Source organism: Malus sylvestris, chromosome 3 (genome assembly GCF_916048215.2).
Source record: "Malus sylvestris chromosome 3, drMalSylv7.2, whole genome shotgun sequence".
In the NCBI taxonomy this organism is placed as follows: Eukaryota; Viridiplantae; Streptophyta; class Magnoliopsida; order Rosales; family Rosaceae; genus Malus; species Malus sylvestris.
Window position 1 is genome coordinate 29,878,783 of NC_062262.1, and position 26,487 is coordinate 29,905,269.

The 26,487-nt window shown below is 37.4% G+C and overlaps 1 protein-coding gene across 1 annotated transcript; it reads left to right on the top strand.

Moving 5' to 3' along the window:
* The first annotated feature begins 6,057 nt into the window (after positions 1-6,057).
* On the top strand, positions 6,058-11,062 carry LOC126615695 (proton pump-interactor 1-like). The gene is made up of 8 exons (XM_050283568.1): positions 6,058-6,292; positions 6,914-7,317; positions 7,996-8,184; positions 8,298-8,465; positions 8,597-8,791; positions 9,752-9,850; positions 9,944-10,474; positions 10,549-11,062. Exons 2-8 carry the CDS (start codon positions 6,952-6,954, stop codon positions 10,852-10,854), a joined length of 1,854 nt encoding a protein of 617 aa, XP_050139525.1. The 5' UTR covers positions 6,058-6,292; positions 6,914-6,951; the 3' UTR covers positions 10,855-11,062.
* The last annotated feature ends 15,425 nt before the right edge of the window (positions 11,063-26,487 follow it).

Here is a 26,487-nt window from a genome sequence, read left to right on the forward strand (position 1 = left end):
TATCGTCTCCTTTTTCACCCAAAAAACAAAAAGTGGCTAAATTGTTTTATTCTTGCGTGTCATCGTTTACAACTGACATCATTATTGTCCTTATTAATTACATTCAAAATAGAGAAGTGTTATGAGCGCTCCAAAAATCTCATTATACACTTCTCACAAGTGTATTTTTCTTTTTAATTATAAAAAAATTAAGAGTGCAACATGAGATTTTTTTTAATGACAATAACAACTCCCTTAAATATTTAAAGACGTTTATGTAAATGGTAAATTATCCTAATTATAAAATATTTTTCTATAATTCACCACGTCCTGAATTCAAAATATTTCTTTCCTCTTTTAACTTTATATCGCTCGTTATCTATATATAAAACCAACAATAGACTCTAAAAAATTTGGAGCTCAAAGTGGAAGAATCGCCAAAAGGCCCGAATTTATATTTAATTACAAGGATTCACCGTGGACCCGACAACATTTCATCTGAACTCCATCAACTAATATGTTACACATGCATTGTCCTCTCATGGACATCAATTATGATGGTTTAACAAGAACCAAACCTTCTTAAAGAGCTTTTATGGTGGTCTATATATAGAGAGATCGAAAACGTATGCTCTCAATTACTTGCGTTTATAGTGGAGGCTGTTCCAATTCTGATTAGATTCAACGTCAAGTGCAACGCATTGAATTTAATGCAGTAACAAACTTTGTGGACTATTGTTGAATTTTTGTTTTCGATACAAACGACAACCTTGAAGGAGAAATCGAACCTAAAATTTTAGGTGCATGACCATCGTTCACCTTTCTCTATCTGTCTCTTCTCCATACCTCTATTCGTTAACATAAAACGAAAAACAAAAACAAAACCGACATAGAGAGACAAAGTACTGAAGCGGAAGACATAAAAACACCAAGTACATGGTACGTTATTGTTTCAGTCCTAATTTTGCAAATGCACACACACTAGTCTTTTATGTTTTTTTGAAAAATGTTAAAGAGACTATATGACTACGTGTCATATTTGTATTATCTCTTTAATAAAACTTGGACCCACCAACCTATGTGTGTTTCATCTCTATTAAAAAGATATTAGAATTGTATGTAGTAATATAACATTTTTTTTAACTTAATTTGTTACAGAAGCAAGTACTCGAGTAAATTGGCAAAAATAAAACATTTCAAGCCGTGGGAAAAAAATATGTTATTGCGTGTAAACATGGACCGCGTTTAACGCAATGAACATTCTTTGCAGTGAATGGCCAAAAGATTCCACGTGGTTGTCACGTTAATCAACTATCCAATCATTACGTTTGCGCCAGAACGGCACAAAACTTTCTGGCCGTTCGATCAGCGGACCAAATGAGGAAGGAAAAGTATTTTAAACATTTTTTTGATGTTCTTCTGGAAGATAAACTATAATAACATGTTGGAAAATTCAATAGAAATATTTAATACCAAGTAAGAAAATGAGCGTTGGTATGGAATTTAAATAGGCCTCAAGTTGAAATCTTACATCTTCTGGTGAGTGCATTTTGCTCAAACCTTCCACTGGTGGTATTGTTCGTTGTTGATGCATAAATCGGTGAGATCTTGAAACAACGTAAATCCGACCGTGAATCTGTAATAAAGTAAATAACACAAGATGTATCGTGGTTCACCCCAATGTTTGGGCTACGTCCACACTGATATTGTATTTCTCTGAGAGGATTGTAAGGGAGAGAACCTCTGTAATGTGAGAGGGGATGTGAGAGGGTGAGGGGGCTTCAGGCCTAAGAGTTGGCCTCTCTTAATTGTGAGGGTGAGAGATCCTTTTATAGAATAAGGGCTCCTCACTTATTACATATTTGCCCCTCCATTTATTACATAATTACATTTGAGTCCCTCGAATATTTATACGAAGTCTAAATACGGAGGCTCTAAGTATAGTACAAACATCCGTCATCTTATTTATTACTGTTGAATGTGTTAAATTTTGAAGGTTGTGTTTATACAGTTATAAATAGGGTAAGAGAAATTTTATTTGAACCCTGCAATCTTATTTCTACACCCATTGTTTTTTTGAAAAAAATTATATTCCAATTTTGCCCTAAATAAAAAATGGGTGTAGAGAAAAAATGATTGAATTAACAACCGGCAAATGGGTGGGTCGCCGGAAATCAAGAGGGATCGTGCAGTTTGGTTGCTGGAATAGGAGGAATGTTGCCAGAGTTTGATTAGATTTGTAAGAGAAAAGAGAGCAGTTATGATGTTGCAGACAACAACAGGCTCCACCTCCTCCTCGTTAGCTGTCGTCGAGTAGAGGGTCACCACTCTCTCTCTCAATTTTGGTCTCTCGTTGTAACCATAAACCCTAATAGAAAAAGGTACGGTGCATACTCAAATTCACCGTTGCCACCCCCACCCAAATTTTCTATTTTTCCACTCTCCTTCATCATCAAACCCAAATTCACCGTCAACGGCAGTTGCTGCTAACGTGCTCAGTGAGTTTCTTTGTCTATATATTTGAAGTTACTTTTTAGGGTAAAATAGGAAGTTCATGAGACAAAACTTTTAAGTTGGGTGTTGTGAGATAATATTTGGGTTCAAATAAAATTGGGGTGTGCTATTCATACACCCCATTTTACTCCTCACACACCCCTTGATAATTTATGTCTGTTGATTTTCTTTAATTCATCCGATCCGAAAGCCGAAAATTAAAAAGGTGTGTGAGAAGTAAAATGGGGTGTGTGGATATCACACCTCATAAAATTTCCTATAGGGTAATGAGCAAAATTATTCTCTTTTACAATTATTAGTGTGACAACTTTATGTTTGTTCTGAAATTCTTTTATTCATTTTTTTTTAAAATTTTTGTCACAAATGTTCATTTTGGTCTGTGAAACAATTGATAACACGTCGCCCTTGAATTTGATTAAGGACATCGATGTCGTCATACGATTTAACTTCTGTCAAATATTCTATTAGTGTGAAACTTACAAGTACAATACATTTGTGCTTGGTGTGGGATGAGAGTCCGATGGCCAAGTTTTATATGTAGTTACGCCCACCCAATCCTTCATATCTTACCAGTTGCTGTTTGCTTCAAGGTTTCTTCTTTTCATTGGATTGATAAATTTTCTTCAATAATATCATATCTACATTTCCTTCAAATAAAAAACTATTTATCTTGATTATGTTTAAATATTAAAATTTTCAGTTATATACCATATACTCAGTACTACTTAAACAGCATAAAAGTAGTGTCACGCAAATATTTCATTCGAGTATTGACATATATGCATATAAATTATATCAGCTAACCCAATATAGATTGTGTTTAATACTTACAAGAAACAAAATTTCCAATTGATTTTCCATTTTTTGATGATTTGTCTATCCGAAAATTAGGGGAGATAATCCACATATTACCACCACTAACCTAAGTAATACATTTGGTATATACTATATGTGTTGTATACGTGAACATGGTTAGCGATATTGAAAGAGAGAAGTGTTGATGCCAAAATCACATTGGGTTGGCCAAGGAAGGTTAGAAGGATGGTCTAAGCCAAAGGCTTCACCAAAGGGACTAGAAGATTCAAGTGTGGCGGAGATCCGGCCTCACAATTCATGTGCGACCAACACTTCGGTGTTGCCCGGCGACATCTTGCACGCAGAGATCAAGGCTTTTGTCACTCTATGTGAGGTCGATAGAGAATGTCGGGTGGTAGATATTAGTGGTGTACCTCTTGTCACTCATTGACAACCACCTCGAAAGACAACTACGAAGAGAGTGCACAAAAACTAATTTCCTTCATCAAAGTACAAGAACACTGCTTCCAAAAACGATCAAGGTTACAAACCCCTTGCACGAAAATACTAAGTTTTAATATGCAACACCTTTAACATTAGAGATACAAGTTGGATTGGAAATTCCGACTCCAATTCAAAATTTCCAACTTTAGCAAATCAAATTATACTTCCAAATTCTGAAATATATATTTTGAATTTGGTGCATATTGGTCCACTAGTGAGTGCTGCCCAACCTGACCTAGATATAAAGTGTAGAGCATGGACCGTCTATTTTTTTGGTCACGGCCCGTTTCTTGTGCAGCTTTATACGCGATAATAAGGCCCAATTGCAACTTGGGTGTTCCAAAAACATGCAAATTTGATAAACTCGTTCAATTTTTCGTTTTGCAAAGTTTGATTTTTAACTTAATTTTATTCACGAATTAGTGAGAATATGTATGATTTTATTTGATATATTACATGAACACCCTGCTAAAAGAATAACAGTAGCTGCTACTGAAAACTAATCACAGATGAATCCAAATAATTGAAACTGAAAACTATGATTGGACACATGTCCATATATGATCGGGAGTTCAGCAACAACAATTGCTATTCTTTCAGCAGTGGCTGTGAAGTAGTGTTCTATTTATATAAGGAATACTTTTGGTTTATTCTAATAGAAATAGAGTGCACTTGATATAAAACAATATGTATTGACTAAATTTTACTTATATACAACTTGCAAACGACCGTAATATTTTTTTTTTTGGTTCGTAAGTCCACTCAACCAAAGATAAAAATTAAATAAAACCTAATGCAAATTAGTCCCTAAAAAAGCAATAAATCCACGAATACCATAAATAGCGAATCATCATCAAGAATCAAGATTCTAAACCAACCACCCAATATAGTTTGACTTTTAATACTACACGTGTACAAAGTACCCTTTTGGTAGACCATTCAAGATGGGTATTTTCGTCCATGTATAATCTGATTTTTCTATGCGCTTCCCCTTGACGCGCTGCCAAAAGTGGCGTAGCCAAGCGCGTGCGAACGACACGTGTATGTACTTACCATCGATGACGTCAAGTCCCTTTCCAAATCCGCGTCGGTTCGGGAGATCTAACGAGTTTTATTGGTACTTCCGTAATTTCGATTTTTTTCTTTGGTTTATTAATTATGTAGCATATGAGTACACACAAAGTACGTGAGAAAATTTTTTTATTTTTGTTTTTGAAATAGAAAGAAAGAGGAAGAAAGTGATAGAGAATGTGAGAGTGAGAAGTTTTTTAATTTTTTTTAATTAGGGATGTATTAGGATTACATGTATGTGAGGTTTTGAAAAAAAAAAGTAAAATTTGGTTGTGTGAAATTACATTTTTACCTTATATTTCTTATTTTAATTAGAGAGTTAAATTGGTAATTTCATACGATTTTCGTTAAGAATGAATGTTTTAATAATTAATAGAGATAAGATAGACGTTGAAGTATATTATGGCATAAATTCTACGTAAAAGTACGTAAAAGTTACGTAAAAAAGGGTACAATGAATCCGGCTCTATTAAAAAAAAATATTTTGATATTCTTCCTCGTCCTTAGGCCAAATTTTGGTATGCAAGAAAGAGAGCTTAGAAATGAAAAAGTGTTGACTTTCCGAAGTTTAGTGAGTCCATACTTTGAGAAATAATTTCCTGGATCATGAGAAAAAAGGAGTGGGGAGTGAATCCTCCTCCTCTTGGTATTCACTTTTCTTACCAATGAGAAACCGAAAAAATAGGGGCCCAATTGAATTTATATTTGAAGGGGGTGGGAGAGGAAAAACGCTTCTCTATTAAGCGCTGGTTTGATATTGCAGTGCTTTGAAAAAAAGTTGCTGTGAGAATAAGCAGCTGTTCTGTGAGAATAAGCGGCTGTGAAATAAATCAGCAGAGTGTTTGGTAAACCTTTTTGTAAAAGTGCTTTTGGAAAAAAAAAAAACAGTCTGATAGTGGATCTTTTCATTAAAGGAGCACTCTAGCTCTGTGTGCTTTGAAAAAAAGCCAGTTTTCCAAAGCTGCAAATAGCAGCTTCAGCTTTTTTCTTTGATTTCAGCTTATTCTTATAGTAGCTTCCAAAATAAGTTTTTTTTTTTTTCAATTTACCAAACACCTAAAATCCTCACAGTTTTTTTTCATGGATGTTTTTTTTTTTAAGTCCTCTGTCGCAAACCACCCCTAAGTCCAACAATTACTGGATGCAGAAGTAAAAACAAAAGACACCCCAAATGGTGTTGCCTCACCAGAAACGTTTCTCTACAAATAAACACCGCCTTCTCCTTGTAATTCTCCTTTTCACCTCTCTCTCTCTCTCTTGGAAATAGGATTTAGAAAGAGAGAGAAATTGGAGGAGATCTTGACCATTTTCCATTTTTTCCGTTTTCTGGGTTTTTCCTATACTTGGCTTTGGGGCCCTTTTTCTTTTCCCAAAAGGATATTCCTTGTCTTTCTCTCTCTTTTACTGCTTCCGTTTGTTTCTGTTCCTGGTAAGAATCTCCCCTTTTTTTTTTCAATTTTTTGTTTCTGGGTAAATTCTGGTTAATGGGTTCGATCCGATTGGTCTCGATTATTCTTGTCAAAGAATTGTATTTGGATCGTGTATGTTGGGTTGATTTGATTGGATTTTGTTGCTTGTTCGATGTAAAGTCCCAATCTTTTTTGCATGAATTGATTCCGTAATTCGATGCGTTTTTCTTTCAAGTCGTTAATTGTGTACGTCTAATGGCTATATTCGTCTTGTGATTTTGGTTGTCGGATAATTTTGTATCGTTAATTCTATGATATGGGTTTATCTTCTTTTGGTGTTTGAATGATCTGTGAAGCGTTTAGATGGCCATGCACTGCATATTTCAGCTGGGTTTCGATCCAATTTTTTAAGATTTGTTTCTTTTGACGATTTGAATTCAAGGGTGTGTTTTTAAATCTGTAATTTTTCAGATTTTATTTTGTGATCAGTTAGGTATTCCTATGATTGACTCAAATGTGATTTCTTGAAGAATGTGTTGGTTAACCCTGTGATTTAACTTGAACCCTGGTAAAAAGAATCTAGTTTTGGATTTGCTTTCGTTATTTTCGTGATGTAACATGATATTTGCCTTCTACATCAGGAATTTCAGTTTTGTAAGGCTCTTGTTTGGTTGAAAGCATGGGTGTTGAAGTTGTGGGATTTGAGCCGATTCAAGGACCAGTGGGGGATGTCACCGAAGGAGGGAATTCTGCCAAGGAAAATGGAAAATTGGATCAAGGTCCGGGCGGGAATGAGCCCATACAGTTTGGATCTCATGGTGATGAATCAGACAAAAAGGAAGTGAATGAGGTTTCGGTTTCAAACTTCCCAAAGGATGCAGTTGATGAGTGGCCTGCCCCCAAGCAGATCCATTATTTCTATTTTGTGAGGCACAGAACAATTGACGATCCAAAAATAAAAGCCAGGATTGATCATGCTTCTAAAGAGGTGAATGAGAGGAATAAAGCCCGTCAAGACATCATTGAAGAACTAAGAGCAAAAAGGGTTAGTCAAATCTTCTGACCTTATTAGTGATTCTCATTTGTTTGAGCGTTGCTGTAAACATAACGTAATTGTTTATATGTTTGTTTAGATTGTTGATTCCTTGTTGTAGCAATTGTTTACGATATATGACAATAGAATAGATGCTAATAGACATCCACGATTGCCTAAGTTGTTATTTTGCAAGAACTAGAATGGACCCTCTTTTGTGTGGCCAACTGGAGAAATTAGGCTGCGACGTCCTGTTGGAGACAATGTGGTTTGGGCGGGGGATGGGTATAGCTCACATGTTTATTTCAAGGTTATTAATTATGTTAGTTGGTGTCTTAGTGGGAACTGATCCCCCATCCTCCCGCCAAAACCAGTTCTACCGGTATGTGCAAGATATTATTTCCAGTTGGTTTGTATTATATGATGATAGAAAAAGAAAATTACATTCTGATTTTAAGGAAGTATATGAAAGTTTTACATGTGAAAATATCTTATACATTCAAGGGGGTCGTACTTGTTTAAGTTGTGCTATTAAAATTCTGCTTTATCTATTTTTTTTTAAAAGGATCTAATTAGTATCTTTCTGAATGCAAATTGGAAATTTGTGGATCAATGTACTTCTGTTTATTTTCGATTTTAGAAAAATGACTGATTTGAATATGTTATTGGCTCCTCTTTTTATTTATGCAGATTGAAAGATCAGAATTGATTGAGAAGATTAAGGCTCTGAGGAATGACAACAGGCAAATTAGGTCAATTGTGGATGAGAAGTTTAAGGATTTACAGCCTCTGCGACATGCTCTTGGAGAGCTGCGCAGTGCAGACACTGCTAGTCGCAATGGTGGTTTATGTTCATCCGAGGAAGAGCTTAACAGTCGTGTATGTTTCTTTTCCAAACTTTGTGCATCTCCAAATTCATCATTTTTTCCCCTATCTTTTCCTACTCCTATGACCTATTGGTTTTTTCACTCATTACATATTGTTGGAAACAGATCCAAGGGTTGCAGTATTATATACAGCATGAGAGCATTCCATTGTCCGAGGAAAAGAAAATACTTAAAGAGATGAAAGCTCTTGAGAACACAAGGGGACAAGTTATTGCACGTGAGGCTGAGCTAGCTAAACTGCTTCCTAAAGAGGCCCTCAAGGACCAAGTTAAAGTAAGGGGATTCTGTTTGTACTTGTATCTCTTTGGGTCTTTAATGCTTCATTGAATTCCTGAAATTTTGTGTTGCAGATTTGCATCATTTTCTAATGTGTACTAATCATTTGCAAAATCTTGTTAATGTAGCTTATGGATGGTGACTTAAAGGAAGTAAAAAAGGAGCAAGATGGTGTTAGGTCCAAAATTAAGCACCTTGATGATGCAGTGAAGGTGATTGACAAGGCAATTGCATCATTGCAGGAAGAGCTGAACATTGCAACTGAGAAGAGGGATAAAGCATTCGAAAATATTCGTCAACTTAGGTTACAGATTGATCAGGCGGTAAGTCTTGAATTGTTTTGGCAACATTTTCAGTTACTCTCTCTTTCTCTCTCTCTCTCTCTCTCCCCCCCCCCCCCCCCCCTCTTTTCTTTTCCTTCCCTCCTCTCTTTTTATGCTTCTGTATCAATTATTTAATTTGGGGTACTCAAAATCTCAAAGTGTTGACTGTGATTTTAATTCCATCAATTTAGCAAGCCAGGGATCCTGGTGTTTTCACTGTAAATATGTGGGCATATTTGTACTAGATGAATTATTGGGTTGAATCTGCTCTGCAAAAATTTATTTTCAGAATAGCTGTAGGTGCTGTTGTATCTGACTTTTAACAATCAGGATGAAACCGTATCTCTTTCTTGAGATGCAGTTTAATTAAACAAACATTGTCAGTCTGTTATGCTGAAGGATGATATTTTTAGCAGGGAAACCAGTATATTTGGTGAAGGGTTGAGTATATATAAGTAGTTGTAACTAGAATTACCTTAGCTTTCTGTTTATTTTTTCATTTGGACATTGTTTATTGTTTCTTATATTAAGTGTTCTCTTTGTTCATTAACTTTCGGCAACACTTTTCCATCAGTCCTTTTCCTTTTTAAAAATCGAGTGATCTTAAAAAGATGAAAAGGCACATTTTGAAGAAATATATTGGAAACAAGGTGTGAAATTTAGTTCAGTTCTAATTTTTTTGCTTTATTAGAGTTGAGTAATTTCGGTTGGTATGTAGCCTCTTATTTGGACCATTTTGCAATACGAAACTGTAAATCGTGCAAATAGGTGTTATATATATATATATATATATATTTTTTTTTTTTTTTGGGGGGGGGGGTGATTGGGGTTGCTGTCGTCTAATTATTGTAACGAGCCCTCAAGATTAACAGTTATCCTTCTGACATGAAGGAGTGCATGTAATGGTTGTATTGTATGTGTGATATTATCACCCCTTTATTACATTGTTCTGATTTTCAGAATGCTGGCTTTTACCATAGCCGTGGTGTCATGACCAAAGCGAGAAATCTTGCTGCTAAGAACGATGTTAAAGCACTTGAAGCACTTTCACATGAAGAGGTTTGTTATATGACTTTGCATTGTTTATAAAAAGTTAACTCCTCCATATAAAGTATAAAAACTGCATTCTAAATATTGGTATTTTTTCTTTAGGTCGAGAAATTTATGTCCCTCTGGAACACTAACAAGGATTTTAGGGATGATTATGAGAAAAAAATTTTGCCATCTCTCGACAGTCGGAACATGAGTAGGGATGGACGTATAAGAAACCCAGATGAGAAGCCGTTGGTGGTTGTGGAAGCACCTGTAGTAGAGACAGCACCAAAAGCTAATGCAAAACAAGTTAAGGAAGATACCAGATCTGCTCCATCAGATACTTCGCCTGTGCGGAAGGTTCAGAAAGAAGCCAAAAATAAAGCAACTGCTCCAAAATCTACTTCAGAGGATATTGACGTGGCAGACGAGGAAATATTTGTTTCTGAAAAGGAAACCCTAAAAGAAAATAAAATTGATCCTGCCAAGTTGAAGGAGATGAAAAGAGTAGAGGAGATTGAAAAAAATAAGCTGGCCTTGGAGAGGAAGAAGAAGAAGGCAGAGAAAGATGCAGCTAAAGCAGCTATTAGAGCTCAGAAGGAAGCCGAGAAGAAGCTGAAGGAAATTATCTATTTATTTATTTATTTTTTTGTAGTAGTTTGCTCGATTTAATCTTGTTGGAATTAGAAACTGACAGAAGTTATCAATTTGACTTGCTTCAGGAGCGTGAAAAGAAGTCAAAGAAGAAATCCTCTGCACCTGAGAACAATCCTGAGGAACCGATAGAACCTGTTGCCGAGGTTGCAGAACCAGAAAAGTTAATTGAAAAGGTTGAAGTTCCTGTCCCGGCAAAGGCGAAGGTGCAAAAGGATAACAGTCTGAGGAACAGAGGTCGAGCAAGAGGTTCAGATGCACTACCAAAAGCCATCATGAAGAGGAAGAAGTCGAGTACTAACTATTGGCTATGGGCCGCTCCTGCTGCTTTGTTAGTTGTGTTGTTTCTCGCACTTGGCTACTACTATCTTCTTTGAGGAAGGTAAGCTGGAACATCCCGAGGTAGAGAAGAGTGGAGAACTACAATTTTCTGCTTGATAAGCGTGCGATACTGACTAGGTCTATCTGTTTAGTTAAACTAAGTTATTTCTGTTCTTTACATCCTTTTTCGGGGTGGACTCAAAACTCATAATGTTGGTGGTAGACAAAACTATCTTTCAATGGAGAAGAAGAAACACACATTTACTTTTCTTTGTCATTTCAAATTTCGAACTTTGTCCCCTTTTGATATGGATGTTATCTTATTAGAATAGAGAATATCTTGGTTCTGTTAAATTTCCAGCAATCCGATTCCTGAGTTTGAATGTCATCTGTAATCCTTTGGGACCGTTGGATAACCATTTCGTTTAGCAGAGTGATTGATTTTTACACTCCCTGTTTTACCTCTTGCGTTCCTCTGTTTTGAACCCTAATGGAAAATCATTTTTTGTTTAATAACCGTTGCTGTTTTACCTCCTGTATACTATTGTTTTTCTCTGGCTGGTGGGGAAGTTTGGAATGGAAGAAATGAGTTGCTGTTAGAAAAGAATTAACTGAATTGAATTTTTATAAAAATAATCTATGAACGGAGAAGAGGTCGCACTTGGTGCGATGGCAAGTGTCTTCGCCCATGAGCGGTAGGTCTCGGGTTCGAGACTTGGAAGCAGCCTCTCCATAAATGGGGGTAAGGCTAGCCGACATTCACCTCTCCCAGACCCTGCGTAAAGCGGGAGCCTTGTGCACTGGGTACGACCAATCTATGAACGGAGACTTATAAAATACACAATTCTGATTGTTGAAGTTTGATATGAAGAGTCTCACAACTAATCCCTATTAAGAAAAAAATAAAATTCTCTTTGCTTGAAGAATCTATACATATACAGATATATTAGATATCCAGACCTACAAGCAATATCTAAGTTGAAAAATGGTTCATAGCTTCCCCTTGTCTTCTTGTTCCTGGCATTATATCTACAAGAAATATTCATGCATGCAACCAAGCAGGATGGTCTCCTGGCCTTCGCCCTCATTCTATCTTCTCCTCTGTAAATTAGAGTAGTTCTATTTATTGTTGTTGGAATGTCATCACATATAATTAAGAGGGTTGGGTCACCTAATTGGTCTTAAAAGTTGCCTTCTAGAGGTCATTAAATTTTTATTTTTGAATAAATGATATTATTCACAATAAAAGGAAGATGGTGGGCTTAGTCTCACAATAGGCTAGTAATGATGTTGTTAAAACATGTGGTGAAAAATGCAATACCAAATGGGCCTTTAATACTAGATATTGGTATTTATTTTTACTTATAAGTAAGAGGTTTTAAATTCACTTCTCACCAAAGACGAATTTGAACAAAATAATTCTGGTTGGTCCTTGGATGGCTTGGATGCTGCTCCTTTTAAGGGTTGAAGTTGCCTTCATACATGTCACTGCTTGATAGAATGCCCAAAACAACCTTTGGATGAAATGTAGGGAAACATGGCGTTATAGTGGCATTTGCCATTTGCAATGGAAATTAGTCAAAGTGTTGTTTACTCTAAAAACAAGGTCTTTTTTCATTTTGCTTCCAGTAGTGGAACTGCGAAAATGAGTCATGTGAGCTACTTAGGTCTTTGCTTTTTGCTTTTTTTTTTTTTTTCATACCATGCAAATCCTTTGGTTTCTCCCAATAAATATATATATATATATATATTGTAAGCAATATCTAAATTAAAAAATGGCTCATGATTTCCTCCTCCTCTTCTTATTTTCTTGCATTATATCTACAACAAATATTTATGCATGCAACCAAACTGAACACATCTCTCTCCTCCTCTTCTTTTGCAGTCTATCTTCTTTTCTCGTAAATTGGAATAGTTCTGATGATTTTTACCGTTGGAATGGCATCATTTGTAATCAAGAGGGTTGGGTCATCCATTTGCTCTTACCCTCCAAAGGGCTCAAAGGAGGTATATTTGTCTCGTCACTTCTAAATTTCACACGTCTCACCCACTTGAACTTTTCCCACAATTCACTTTATGGGGCACTTGAAAAAAATTCTTCTTGTCCTTGAATTGCCTTGAGATTCTTGATTTGAGTTATAACATTCTTTCTGGAGAGATACCGTTTTCTTTACCACCCAAAAATATTCAGTATATATATTTGTCAAGCAATCACTTTCATGGTGCAATTCCATCTTCTTTCTTCCAACAAGCTTGGAATTTGATTAGTTTCAATGTCAGCAACAACTCATTCTCTGGGCATATACCATCACCTATTTGTCTCTAACCGTCTCCTTCCATAAGAGTATTGGACCAATGAATTTAGTGGCAACATTTTTCGTGGGCTCGGGGGGAGGGGGGGGGGGTGTGTTCCAAATGGCATATTATGTTGGGAAGCTCTTCAAGTTGAAAATCACGAATCTTGATTTCAACAGCTTACAAGGTAATTTGCCCTCGTCTTTGATGAATTGCACAAACCTCGTAGAACTATATTTGAGATTAAACTACTTGGAATGAAATCTCACCAAGCCTAATTTCTCCAAACCCAACCACCTTAGTAAACTTGACCTAGGCGGGAATCACTTCATTGGTATCTTGCCGATAAGCCTTTACTTATGCAGGTCCCTAAATGCAATTTGATTGAGTAAAGTCCTTTTCTAGAAGGGAAAATACATCCTGAGATTCTTTCTTGAAATCCTTGTCCTTCCTCTCACTTGCTTATGTACGATTGACCAATATCACATGGGCAATGAAGATATTAGTGCGTTGCAAAAGCCTTCACACACTCCTCCTTGACAGTTTTACGGCGAGGTAATGCCAATTGATGATGACATGGTTGATTTTCATGGATTCTAAAATATTTGTTTCTTGAGTTTGTCCAACAATAGGCTCACTGGTCAAATACTTGGATGGTTATCAAGCTTAAAGAATCTAAAGAAGTTGCATTTGGGTGATAATCAAATCACAGGGTCGATTCCAAGTTGGTTAGATACTCTTCCAAAACTCTTTTTTGTGAGGTTATCATTCAACCAAATTTCATGTGAATTTCCAAAACAACTTTGTAGATTGCTAATGTTAATGGGGAATGAATCTTGAGTAGACGATTATAAATTTGAACTTCCCTCTTCAGCGGCCCAATAAAAAATAAAAAACTTTTCTCTCATACATTGTCTAACATTCCTGGAGCAATAATTCTAGCCTTCAATAATATTAGTGGTAGTATACCTACTGAGATCGGCCAATTGCAGCTTCTTCGTAAGTTGCATCTTGACGGTAATTGTTGTGCGGAAGCGGCGTTCGACTGTAAGTGAATAGTAAAACAGAATAGAATAAAACCAACACCAACAAGAACACCAAGATTTATACTGGTTCGGCAATGCCTACATCCAGTTTGGAGACGACGGAGTATTCCACTATAATCAATGAGAACATACAATAGTGTTTATCACTCAATTTCCCAAAGACCCAAATAACCCCAAGCTCTCACACTTACAATAGGAAGAGAAAACCAAAAATACAAAGCAAGACAATTTGAGAAAATTCTTCTCTATGCCAAATGGCTTCTTGCTATTTTTCTCTCTTCGTTGTTCTTTTCTACTTCTCCATACTTATGAGATGCACCTTGCTCTCCTTTTATAGCCAAAGAAAAGCTTCTCAAAGACATCAATGGCCAAAGGCCTAACATCAAGTAAAAAAGAATTAGGCATAAGTGCATCCAATTTTGGTTTCCCACATGTAGCATGCCATCCAACAATTTTGACCACAAAAGTAGCCCAAAGATTTGGACTTTGACTACATGTTTGAGTCAATAATCAACAATCTCCACCTTGACTCAAACCCTCTAAGTAGAACTCCAAATAGTCGTCTCCCAATCCCCCATGGGGCAATCAACAAATTTTACAAATGCCAATCAAGTCTAAGCAGTGCTTAAACTTGTGCAACGAAACTGGCTTTGTTAACATATCAGCAGGATTGTCAGCGGTCCCAATCTTCTGAAGAAGAATATCTCCCTCGTCAATAATCTTACGAACAAAATGGAACCTCACATCAATGTGTTTCGTACGTGCATGATGAACTTGATTCTTTGCTAAATGAATAGCACTCTGACTGTCGCAATGAACATCCACATGGTCTTGTTGAACCCCTAAGTCATCAAGCAACCCTTGAAGCCAGATGGCTTCCTTTATAGCTTCTGTTACAGCCATGTATTCTGCCTCAGTAGTCGACAAAGCAACTGTAGATTGCAGAATCGACCTCCAACTTACTGGACCTCCAGCAATAGAGAATACAAAACCAGTAGTGGACCTACGCTTGTCCAAATCACATGCGTAATCAGAATCCACATATCCAACAACACATTTACCAGTAACTTTATCCTGTTGGAACAATAAACCAACATCCACAGTACCCAGAATATACCGTAGAATCCATTTCACAGCTTGCCAATGCCCTTTTCCTGGATTATGCATATATCTACTGACAATGCTAACAGCTTGTGAAATATCAGGCCTAGTACACACCATAGCATACATCAAACTACCAACAACATTTGCATAAGGAATTTGAGCCATGTACTGACTCTCTTCAACAGTTTTAGGAGACATAGAAGCGCTAAGTTTGAAATGAGAGGCAAGAGGTGTACTAACCGGTTTTGAATTTTCATTCATCCTGAAACGTTGTAGTACCTTCTTCAAATACTGCTTCTGACACAGACTAATCTTGCCCTTCGCTCTATCTCTTTCAATTTCCATACCTAGTATCTTCCGAGCTTCTCCCAAGTCCTTCATCTCAAATTCATTACTTAGTTGAGTCTTCAACCTTTCAATCTCCACTTTGCTCTTACATGCTATAAGCATATCATCAACATATAAAAGCAGATAAATGAAGGTTCCATCTTGTAGTTTGCGAAAGTATACACAATGGTCATAGTGACTTCTTGTGTACTTTTGCCCGATCATAAATCCATCAAATCGCTTGTACCATTGTCTTGGAGACTGCTTCAAGCCATACAATGATTTTTCCAATTTGCAAACCCAATTTTCCTTTCCAGCAACCTTAAAACCTTCTGGTTGAGACATATAAATCTCCTCCTCCAAATCACCATGTAAGAATGCAGTCTTGACATCAAGTTGGGCCAACTCAAGGTCAAACTGCACAACCAAAGCCAACAGAATACGAATAGAAGAATGTTTTACTACAGGAGAAAATACCTCATTGTAGTCAATGCCTTCCTTCTGAGCGTAGCCTTTAGTTACCAATCTGGCTTTGAATCTTACATTGTCTTTTCCCAAAGATTCCATCTTTTTGGCATACACCCATTTACAACCAATTGCTTTCTTCCCCTTTGGTAACTGAACCAACTTCCAAGTCTCATTTTTATGAAGAGATTTCATCTCCTCATCCATAGATTTCTTCCACAACTCGCACTCTGAACTCATGACAGCTTCTTTGTAGGCGGATGGAATATCATCTTCAATAACAGGAAGTGCATATGCCACAATATCAGTAAATCGAGCAGGCTTTCGGATTTCCCTTCTCGATCTTCTGGTTGCAATATAGTCTTGTTGCTGTGGAGGCTCTTGGGTAGGTGCCTCCTCTTCATCATCCTCGTCATCTTCATCAGAATTAACTGTAGGACTAGTGTTTGAAACATCAGACCTTACTGGAACAACTGGAGTCTTCAGTAACTCCACCTGCTTTGAGCTACTCATGGTCTCGGTCGCTTTAGTTTCACCTTCATGCTTGTTCTGATTAACCATAGCAGCCTCATCAAAAGTCACATCTCTGCTTACAACAAATTTCTTCTCATCTGGACACCAGAGTCGGTATCCCTTCACGCCAGTGCTAAAGCCCATAAATAGAGCTTTCTTTGCTCTTGGATCCAACTTGCTTTCTCTGACATAATAGTAAGCAGAACAACCAAATATGTGTAAAAACTTGTAATCAGTACAAGGTTTACCAGACCATACCTCCATGGGCGTTTTGCCCTCGTTTGCAGCAGCTGGCAATCGATTAATGAGATGGCTTGCATAAGTGAGTGCCTCAGCCCAAAATGCCTTGCCTAATCCAGCATTAGACAACATACACCGAACTTTCTCAAGCAAAGTACGGTTCATGCGCTCCGCCACCCCATTCTGTTGCGGTGTCTCCCTAACCGTGAAGTGCCTCACAATACCCTCATCTTGACAAACTTTCAAGAAAGGATCAGACTTATATTCACCCCCATTGTCTGATCTAAGAGTCTTGATCTTTCGACCGCTTTGCGTTTCAATAATCTTTTTCCACTTCAGGAATATCTTCAAGACTTCATCTTTACGCTTCATGGTGTACACCCATATTCTTCTAGAGAAGTCATCAACAAAGGAGACAAAATAATGGCTACCTCCCCAAGATGCATTCTTGGAAGGTCCCCAAACATCAGTGTGAACATAATCAAGAATGCCTTTAGTGTGGTGAATAGCAGTGCCAAATTTTACTCTAGTTTGCTTACCCAACACACAATGCTCACAGAATTCCAATTTGCATGCCTTTGCACCTTTCAATAAGCCTTGCTTCACCAATCCTTGCAACGCTTTTTCACCAGCATGCCCAAGACGCATATGCCATAACCTCGTGGTGTCTGTGCTATCTGCGTCAGCAGCTTCGGTGACAGCTGCTCCACCAATAACTGTACTCCCCTGCAAGAAATACAAGTTATTTCGTCTTGTACCTTTCATCACCACCAGTGCCCCATACACAGCTTTAAGAACTCCACCCTCCATGGTGATCTTGAGACCCTTGGATTCCAATGCACCCAGTGAGATAAGATTTTTCTTCATATCCGGTACATACCGAACATCACTTAATTCTCTGACTGTTCCATCATGCATCTTCAAACAGATTTTGCCTATCCCTTGTGTTTTGCAGGCATTATTATTACCCATCAAAACTACTCCACCATCCAGCTCCTCGAAATTAGAAAACCATTCCCGAATGGGACACATATGATAGGTGCAACCTGAATCCAAAATCCACTCATTTGAGTGACCATCAGCATATGAACTAGCCAAAGCAAACTCGAAATCATCATCATCTCCAGATTTTGCAATATTTGCTTCAGAACCCGCTTTCTCCTTCTCTTTGTTCTTCAATTTGGGGCAGTCTTTCTTCCAATGCCCCTTTTGGCGACAAAAAGCACATTCATCTTTAGCAGGAAACTTCCCTCGTGACTTTGAACGAGATTTTCCCCGCTTCCCAGATTTTCTTTCCTCTGTTCGACCCCTTGCAACAAATGCCTCAGTTTGTGAATTGTGAGTCTTCAATTCCTTCTTACGACACTCATGATTCACCAATACCGCAGACACCTCATCAAGTTTCACCTCGGATTTTCCATACAACAGAGTAGTTGTCAAATGATCATAATCATCAGGCAATGAATTTAACAAACATAGTGCCTTGTCCTCGTCAGGAATTTTCACATCAAGGTTTGCTAAATCAGCAAGTATTTTATTATAATCATTTAGGTGTTCGTGCATAGAGATACCTGGACGATACTGAAATCGGAAGAGTCGCTTCTTCAAGAAGAGACGATTTTCTGCGCTCTTGGTCATATACTTCTCCTCCAATTTCGTCCATAACTCCTTAGCAGAAGTTTCCTTCATATACGGGTATTTCAACTCCTTATCAAGGAATGATCGAATAGCAGCACAAGCATGAAGATTAATTCGCGTCCACTGCTTGTCATCAATATCTTCTGGTTTATCTTCCAGAACCATATCCAACTCTTGTTGATACAACACATCCATAACTTCACATTGCCACATACCAAAATTATTAGAGCCATTGAATTTATCAACCTCTAACCTTGTAGTAGTGGTTGGATGTCTATTGGATGTAGACGAAGACGATGCTGACTCATTCCTTACAAATTCATCTTTATCTCCAGCCATCTACTCAGCACTATTCACAAATACGGTACTGTTCACAGGTATAATACTGTTCACAGATATTATAGCAGTTCACTGTTCACTGAACTGTAGCGCCAACACTATTCACGAAACTCGGCTCTGATACCACTTGTTGTGCGGAAGCGGCGTTCGACTGTAAGTGAATAGTAAAACAGAATAGAATAAAACCAACACCAACAAGAACACCAAGATTTATACTGGTTCGGCAATGCCTACATCCAGTTTGGAGACGACGGAGTATTCCACTATAATCAATGAGAACATACAATAGTGTTTATCACTCAATTTCCCAAAGATCCAAATAACCCCAAGCTCTCACACTTACAATAGGAAGAGAAAACCAAAAATACAAAGCAAGACAATTTGAGAAAATTCTTCTCTATGCCAAATGGCTTCTTGCTATTTTTCTCTCTTCCTTGTTCTTTTCTACTTCTCCATACTTATGAGATGCACCTTGCTCTCCTTTTATAGCCAAAGAAAAGCTTCTCAAAGACATCAATGGCCAAAGGCCTAACATCAAGTAAAAAAGAATTAGGCATAAGTGCATCCAATTTTGGTTTCCCACATGTAGCATGCCATCCAACAATTTTGACCACAAAAGTAGCCCAAAGATTTGGACTTTGACTACATGTTTGAGTCAATAATCAACAGTAATAACTTCTCGGGCGACATTCCCAACCTAAAATATTTAGAGGTTTTGGACCTCTCCAGGAATCATTTGTTTGGAAAAATTTCCTGGTCAATGACGAGCCTTAATTTCTTGAAAGATTTTAATGTCTTGTACAATAATCTTCAAGGAAAAATACCGACGGGCACGCAACTCCAGAGCTTCAACACTTCTGGATTTGAGGGGAACCCTAAACTTTGTGATGCTCTACTTCCAAATGAGTGCAGAGAAATTGATACAGATAATAAGAACAACGTTGACCAAGATGCAGACAATGAACACGATGAGCTTCCTTGGTTCTATATTTTTGCAGCCCTAGGTTTCATTGTCGGATTTTGGGGAGTTTGTGGTTCTTTATTTCTAAGAAGACATTAAGGTACACTTATTTTCGGTTCCTTGATATGGTACAAGATTCTCTCTATGTAAATTGCACTGTGCATGGCCAGGATGAAAGAAGGCTTAGGGACTAGATTCTATTTTTTATTAGATATTTTTTATTTTTAATAAAATTATTTGGATATACAAAATTAACACACTTGGCGAGACATTCTCTAACAGAAGTAAGTCTTACAACTGTATGTGGACCTCACCTGTATTAAAGAGTGTGTCAATAGATGGGTTGATTTTGTGTATCCGAATAGTATGACTCTTTCAGTTTTTATTCTTTCTTTTTTTCATCACCATGTAAGGATTGTTCCAATATATAATAGTACAATAAAACTCTTTAGATACAAAATTAACATACTTGTTGACACACTTTCTATTACATATAAGCTCTACCATTGTACATGGGTCTCACCTATATTGAAGAGTGTTAAAAAGAATCAGTTTTGTGTGTCCAAATAATATCCAATATAGTTGTATATTGTTCAAGTTTTGCCATGGTGTAAGTCGGATATGAAAGCCGATTAGTAAATTTTTTTTTATAGCATCTATGTGAGTAGAAACTTATTATATATTCGCTATCATTGTATCTGATTTCAATCATGTCTTTAAAACTTCCTCTCGGCCTGTGCAAGTACAGTACAAGACTTAGAAAGTTGGATAAATTGAATGTGTGATGGGTTAATCATTTTTTCATGTATTAAATGTATTAAACTAGACTTAGTCACATTGTCAAGAGTTACTTAACTTTGGCCTGTCTTTAAAACAAAATCTTGAACGTGAAAATAACTTACAACAGTTTACGTTTCAATTTCAAGTGTTCTTAATGTGCACCTATCTCTATACATTTCCCTCATGTATTTCCCCTCGATTTCTAGACAACAATAAAAACGAAATATTATCAAACTAATTTTTTATTTTTTACTTTTGTTTTATTTTTGTATCTGATGATATGCTGTTTATTATGTGGATTACTCTTTCTTGATTCATATTTAGGAAAGCGTGTTCTCGAGATGGTACTTCGCAACTTGTATTACCTTCCTTAAGAGAGAATTATGAAGTTCAGATGAATGTAAGCTCACACTATATACATTTTTGCACTGTTAATTACTTGAAGATGAAGAGATGTGTCTTTGGAGGCTTAAATACATAGAGCCACATACACTACTACAATATAGGCTATCACCGGCGAAGCAAAAACCGACAAGAAACCCAATTTCTGTCGGAAATTTGACAAAAATCCGACATAAAACAATGTAATGTCGCATTTCAATAGCGACACTAATGCTTGCGTCACAAAAGGCCTTCAGTGTCGGTTTGTTCGCTTAATCCGCCACTATACAACGTCGTTTAAAAGCGACACTGACCTTAGCGTCAGTTTAAAGCGACGTACATTTGAACATTAATTATAATATATCCACCCTACTGTCGCTTCTAACCGACATTCCCATAAAATTAAATAAATAAAATATTCAAATTTAGCAATTTAATTATAATATATATCCACCATACTGTCGGTTCTAACCGACATTGTGATACAATTAAATAAATAAAATATACTAAACCGACGTTAGATAACAATTAAATAAATAAAATATTCAAACTTAGCAATTTAATTATAATATATATCAACCATACTGTCGGTTCTAACCGACATTGTAATAAAATTAAATAAATAAAATATTCCTAAACCGACGTAAGAAAACCATTACATAAATAAAATATTCAAAATAGTAACGGTCTTAACCGACACTACCATTGTTAATATTAATTAAAAAACGTAAATATGCATCATTTTCAATTAATTGGTACTAAAAAAATTGTATAACCAAATTAATAAATTTCAAGTTTTGGCCAAAACAAACGTTAATAAAAAAAATTAACAAGACATATAGTGCCAAAATATACAAATATTATACATCAAACATTCCACATAATATACAAAAACTCATCCGTGATGAAGAATGATATGACCGCTGCGGTAGTGGCCAGGAACCTTCTCACTCCCAAAGATAACAGACTATTTTCCAAACGGTCTGATGAGTTGGCTGTTAAGGATTCTCTGGCTCTCAGTGTTCAGTGTGCAGGTTCTGTGTCTAATATGACCCAACGCCTATTCGCTCGAACCCGCCAAGTTGAATCATTGGCGGCTGAAGTGATGAGTCTCAAACAGGAGATTAGAGGGCTCAAGCATGAGAATAAACAGTTGCATCGGCTCGCACATGACTATGCTACAAACATGAAGAGGAAGCTTGACCAGATTAAGGAATCTGATGGTCAGGTTTTACTTGATCATCAGAGATTTGTGGGTTTGTTCCAAAGGCATTTATTGCATTCGTCTTCTGGGGCTGTTCCGCGTAATGAAGCTCCAAATGATCAACCTCTGATGTCTCATCCTTCTAGGGTTCTGTCCTGTACTGAGTCTCCGAATGATCCCCCTCCGGTGCCTTCTTTTTCTGGGGCTCTACCGACTGCTGAGACTTCTCCTAAACAACCTTTGTGAAGGCTCCCTCTTGTTTGTTTATTTTGACTCATGTATATGTACATATTTGTAACTTATCAGGGCTATCAATAAATAAGTTTTCCTTCATTTCAACATATTGTGTTAAATACACCAAAGCATTCTTCGCTAAGTTCTTTGAATTTTCTTTTGTTGAAGCTTGTATATTGAAGCTTTATGAGTGGAGCATGTAGGTTGAGGTAGTGTTCCCTTAATTTCCCGAGTGAGGAAAACTTCTCGGTTGAAGACTTGGAAAATCCAAGTCACTGAGTGGGATCGGCTATATGAATCTTAGAACGCCATTGTGTTCTGTCCTGTGTCATGTCCTCCGTTAGATCCAAGTACTCTAAGTCTTTTCTTAGGGTCTCTTCCAAAGTTTTCCTAGGTCTTCCTCTACCCCTTCGGCCCTGAACCTCTGTCCCATAGTCACATCTTCTAATCGGAGCGTCAGTAGGCCTTCTTTGCACATGTCCAAACCATCGTAACCGATTTTCTCTCATCTTTCCTTCAATTTCAGCTACTCCTACTTTACCCCGGATATCCTCATTCATAATCTTATCCTTTCTCATGTGCCCACATATCCAACGAAGCATCCTCATCTCCGCTACACCTATTTTGTGTACGTGTTGATGCTTCACCGCCCAACATTCTGTGCCATACAGCATCGCAGGCCTTATTGTCGTCCTATAAAATTTTCCCTTGAGCTTCAGTGGCATACGGCGGTCACACAACACGCCGGATGCACTATTCTACTTCATCCATCCAGCTTGTATTCTATGGTTGAGATTTCCATCTAATTCTCCGTTCTTTTGCAAGATAGATCCTAGGTAACGAAAACGGTCGCTCTTTGGTATTTCTTGATCTCCGATCCTCACCCCTAACTCGTTTTGGCCTCCATTTGCATTGAACTTGCACTCCATATATTCTGTCTTTGATCGGCTTAGGTGAAGACCTTTAGATTCCAACACTTCTCTCCAAAGGTTAAGCTTTGCATTTACCCCTTCCTGAGTTTCATCTATCAACACTATATCGTCTGCGAAAAGCATACACCAAGGAATATCATCTTGAATATGTCCTATTAACTCATCCATTACCAACGCAAAAAGGTAAGGACTTAAGGATGAGCCTTGATGTAATCCTACAGTTATGGGAAAGCTTTCGGTTTGTTCTTCATGAGTTCTTACGTCAGTCTTTGCTCCTTCATACATATCCTTTATAGCTTGGATATATGCTACTCGTACTCTTTTCTTCTCTAAAATCCTCAAAAGAATATCTCTTGGGACCCTATCATACGCTTTTTCCGAATCTATAAAGACCATGTGTAAATCCTTTTTCCCATCTCTATATCTTTTCATCAATCTTCGTAAGAGATAGATTGCCTCCATGGTTGAGCGCCCTGGCATGAACCCGAATTGGTTGTCCGAAACTCGTGTCTCTTGCCTCAATCTATGCTCAATGACTCTCTCCCAGAGCTTCATTGTATGACTCATTAGCTTAATACTCCTATAGTTCATGCAATTTTATACGTCGTCCTTATTCTTGTAGATAGGCACCAAAGTGCTCGTTCGCCACTCATTTGACATCTTCTTTGTTTTCAAAATCCTATTGAAAAGGTCAGTGAGCCATGTTATACCTGTCTCTCCCAAACTTTCCACACTTCGATTGGTATATCGTCTGGGCCTACTGCTTTTCTATGCTTCATCTTCTTCAAAGCTACAACCACTGCATGCACTGGACTTGGAAAAATTGTCCAAGTACGTGGCAAGGAGCTTATGGCAACAGAAAATGAGCCAAAAGTATCATTTTAGAAGCGATGGCTTCATTTGATAAATGGATTTGGCATACTTTTTTTGGTGTTCCAGGAGCTCAAAATGACCTAAATGTCCTTGCTCAATCCTAATGTTCGACGATCTACTACAAGGAAAATCACCGAAATGCACATATTATGTTAATGGCACTAAATACGACGGACCATACTACCTTACAGACGGCATTTACCCAAGATGGTCTACGTTTGTCAAAACAGTGCCACATCCATAGACTGAAAAAGAAAAACACTTCGTAAAATGTCAAGAGGGGTGTAGGAAGGATGTGGAGCGTTGTTTTGGTATCTTGCAAGCTCATTGGGCGATTGTCAAGTCTTCTGCTAGACTGTTTGATGTCGAGGCTCTTCGATCCATCATTACGACGTGTATTATTCTCCACAACATGATTGTGGAAGATGAGTATGATTATGATGTCGTCGATGAATATGAGCCGGATCTGATGAACAACTCAAGAACACGTATCTACTGTGCTTATGACCAGACCGAAGATCCCGTGTAACACGAGCCGTTGGAACGGGATGGACATTACAATGAATTGATCATTCAACGGTACACTGATGTGCAAGAGCCATACTAGCACGTAACCCGCCAAAATGACTTGATTGAGCACCAATGGGGATTGCAAGAAGGTGAAGATAATTAAAATGAGTTTGTGGTTGAAGAATAAAGTATTTTTTTTTTTAGTTTATGTAATTTTATTTGGTGTGTGTGTTTTTTTTTTTAAGTTTATTTGGTAATGTTATGTAATCTTATTTGATGGGTTTAAATAAATTAATTTTTTTTTTGAAATTGCATAAAGTTCTAAAAATAAATAAGAAATTACATAAAGTACTAATAATAAATAAGAAATTACATCTATAAACAAAAATAAATAAGAAATTACATAAAGTACTAATAATAAATAAGAAATTACACAAGAAATTAAATAAAGTACTACAAATAAATACGAAATTATACAAAGTCTCTGGAGTTAGGATATGTGGTGCTAGGATCTTCGTTGCTAGGATTTGTGTAGCTATAACCCCATTGACTTGTTTCCACATCTCTTTCACGCCTCATTCGCACGACATCTCTTTTTTCCGATGTCCAAAAGTATTTTGAATTCGGAAACAGTCCTACTAGAGACTTGTTCATAATGTCACGATCTGCTTGAGCTATCATTTCTTCTCTAAGCATCTCATTTTCTCGATTATGTGCTTCTTTAATCATCTCGTTCTCTTGATTAACTATTTCTCTTTGTCTCTCAATCGCTGCGTCACGGGCCTCAGTAGCTGCTATTATTGCTCCTATAGCAGCAGCTTTTTCCTCATCTCTAGCCGCTTCCCACGCTATGTTTAGTTCACCTTGGCGAGCAAGTTCCTCCATATATTTAGTGTAGTCATTTTTTGAAGAACTACCTTTTTCTTTGATGCCTTTTTACCTTGAGGCCTGAGGGACTAACGAGTCGATTGGGTCTCCGGCACTTCTTTAGGCGTCCCTTCCTTGTCTTCAAATGTGTCGCCTTCTTGTTCGGCCGTGTCTGGTTCTGGCGAACTATGTAGACCCATGCCATGCATGACAACTTCTGGACCGGTTGACATAATTTTGTATCTGGGGCAATCTTTGACAATTTGCCAACATTCCCATTTGTTGAATGATTTGTTGTGGTTCTTCACATTATAGAAAGTTTGTGCTTGTAGTGTCTATAAATGTGGGATAAGACAGTATTATAAAAAATGTGCGTGTAACACAAATAAATAAATTAAAATATTGATGCGAGTGGAATACATATACAACAACAACAACAACAAAGCCTCTTCCCACTAAGTGGGGTCGGCTATATGAATCCTAGAACGCCATTGCGCTCAGTTTTGTGTCATGTCCTCCGTTAGATCAAAGTACTCAAGTCTTTTCTTAGGGTCTCTTCCAAAGTTTTCCTAGGTCTTCCTCTACCCCTTCGGCCCTGAACTTCTGTCCCGTAGTCACATTTTCGAACCGAAGCGTCAGTAGGCCTTCTTTGCACATGTCCAAACCACCGGAACTGATTTTCTCTCATATTTCCTTCAATTTTGGCTACTCCTACTTTACCTCGGATATCCTCATTCCCAATCTTATCCTTTATCGTGTGCCCATACATCCCACGAAGCATCCTCATCTCCGCTACACCCATTTTGTGTATGTGTTGATGCTTCACCGCCCAACATTCTGTGTCATACAACATCGCTGGCCTTATTGCCGTCCTATAAAATTTTCCCTTGAGCTTCAGTGGCCTACGACGGTCACACAACACGTCGGATGCACTCTTACACTTCATCCATCCAGCTTGTATTCTATGGTTGAGATCTCCA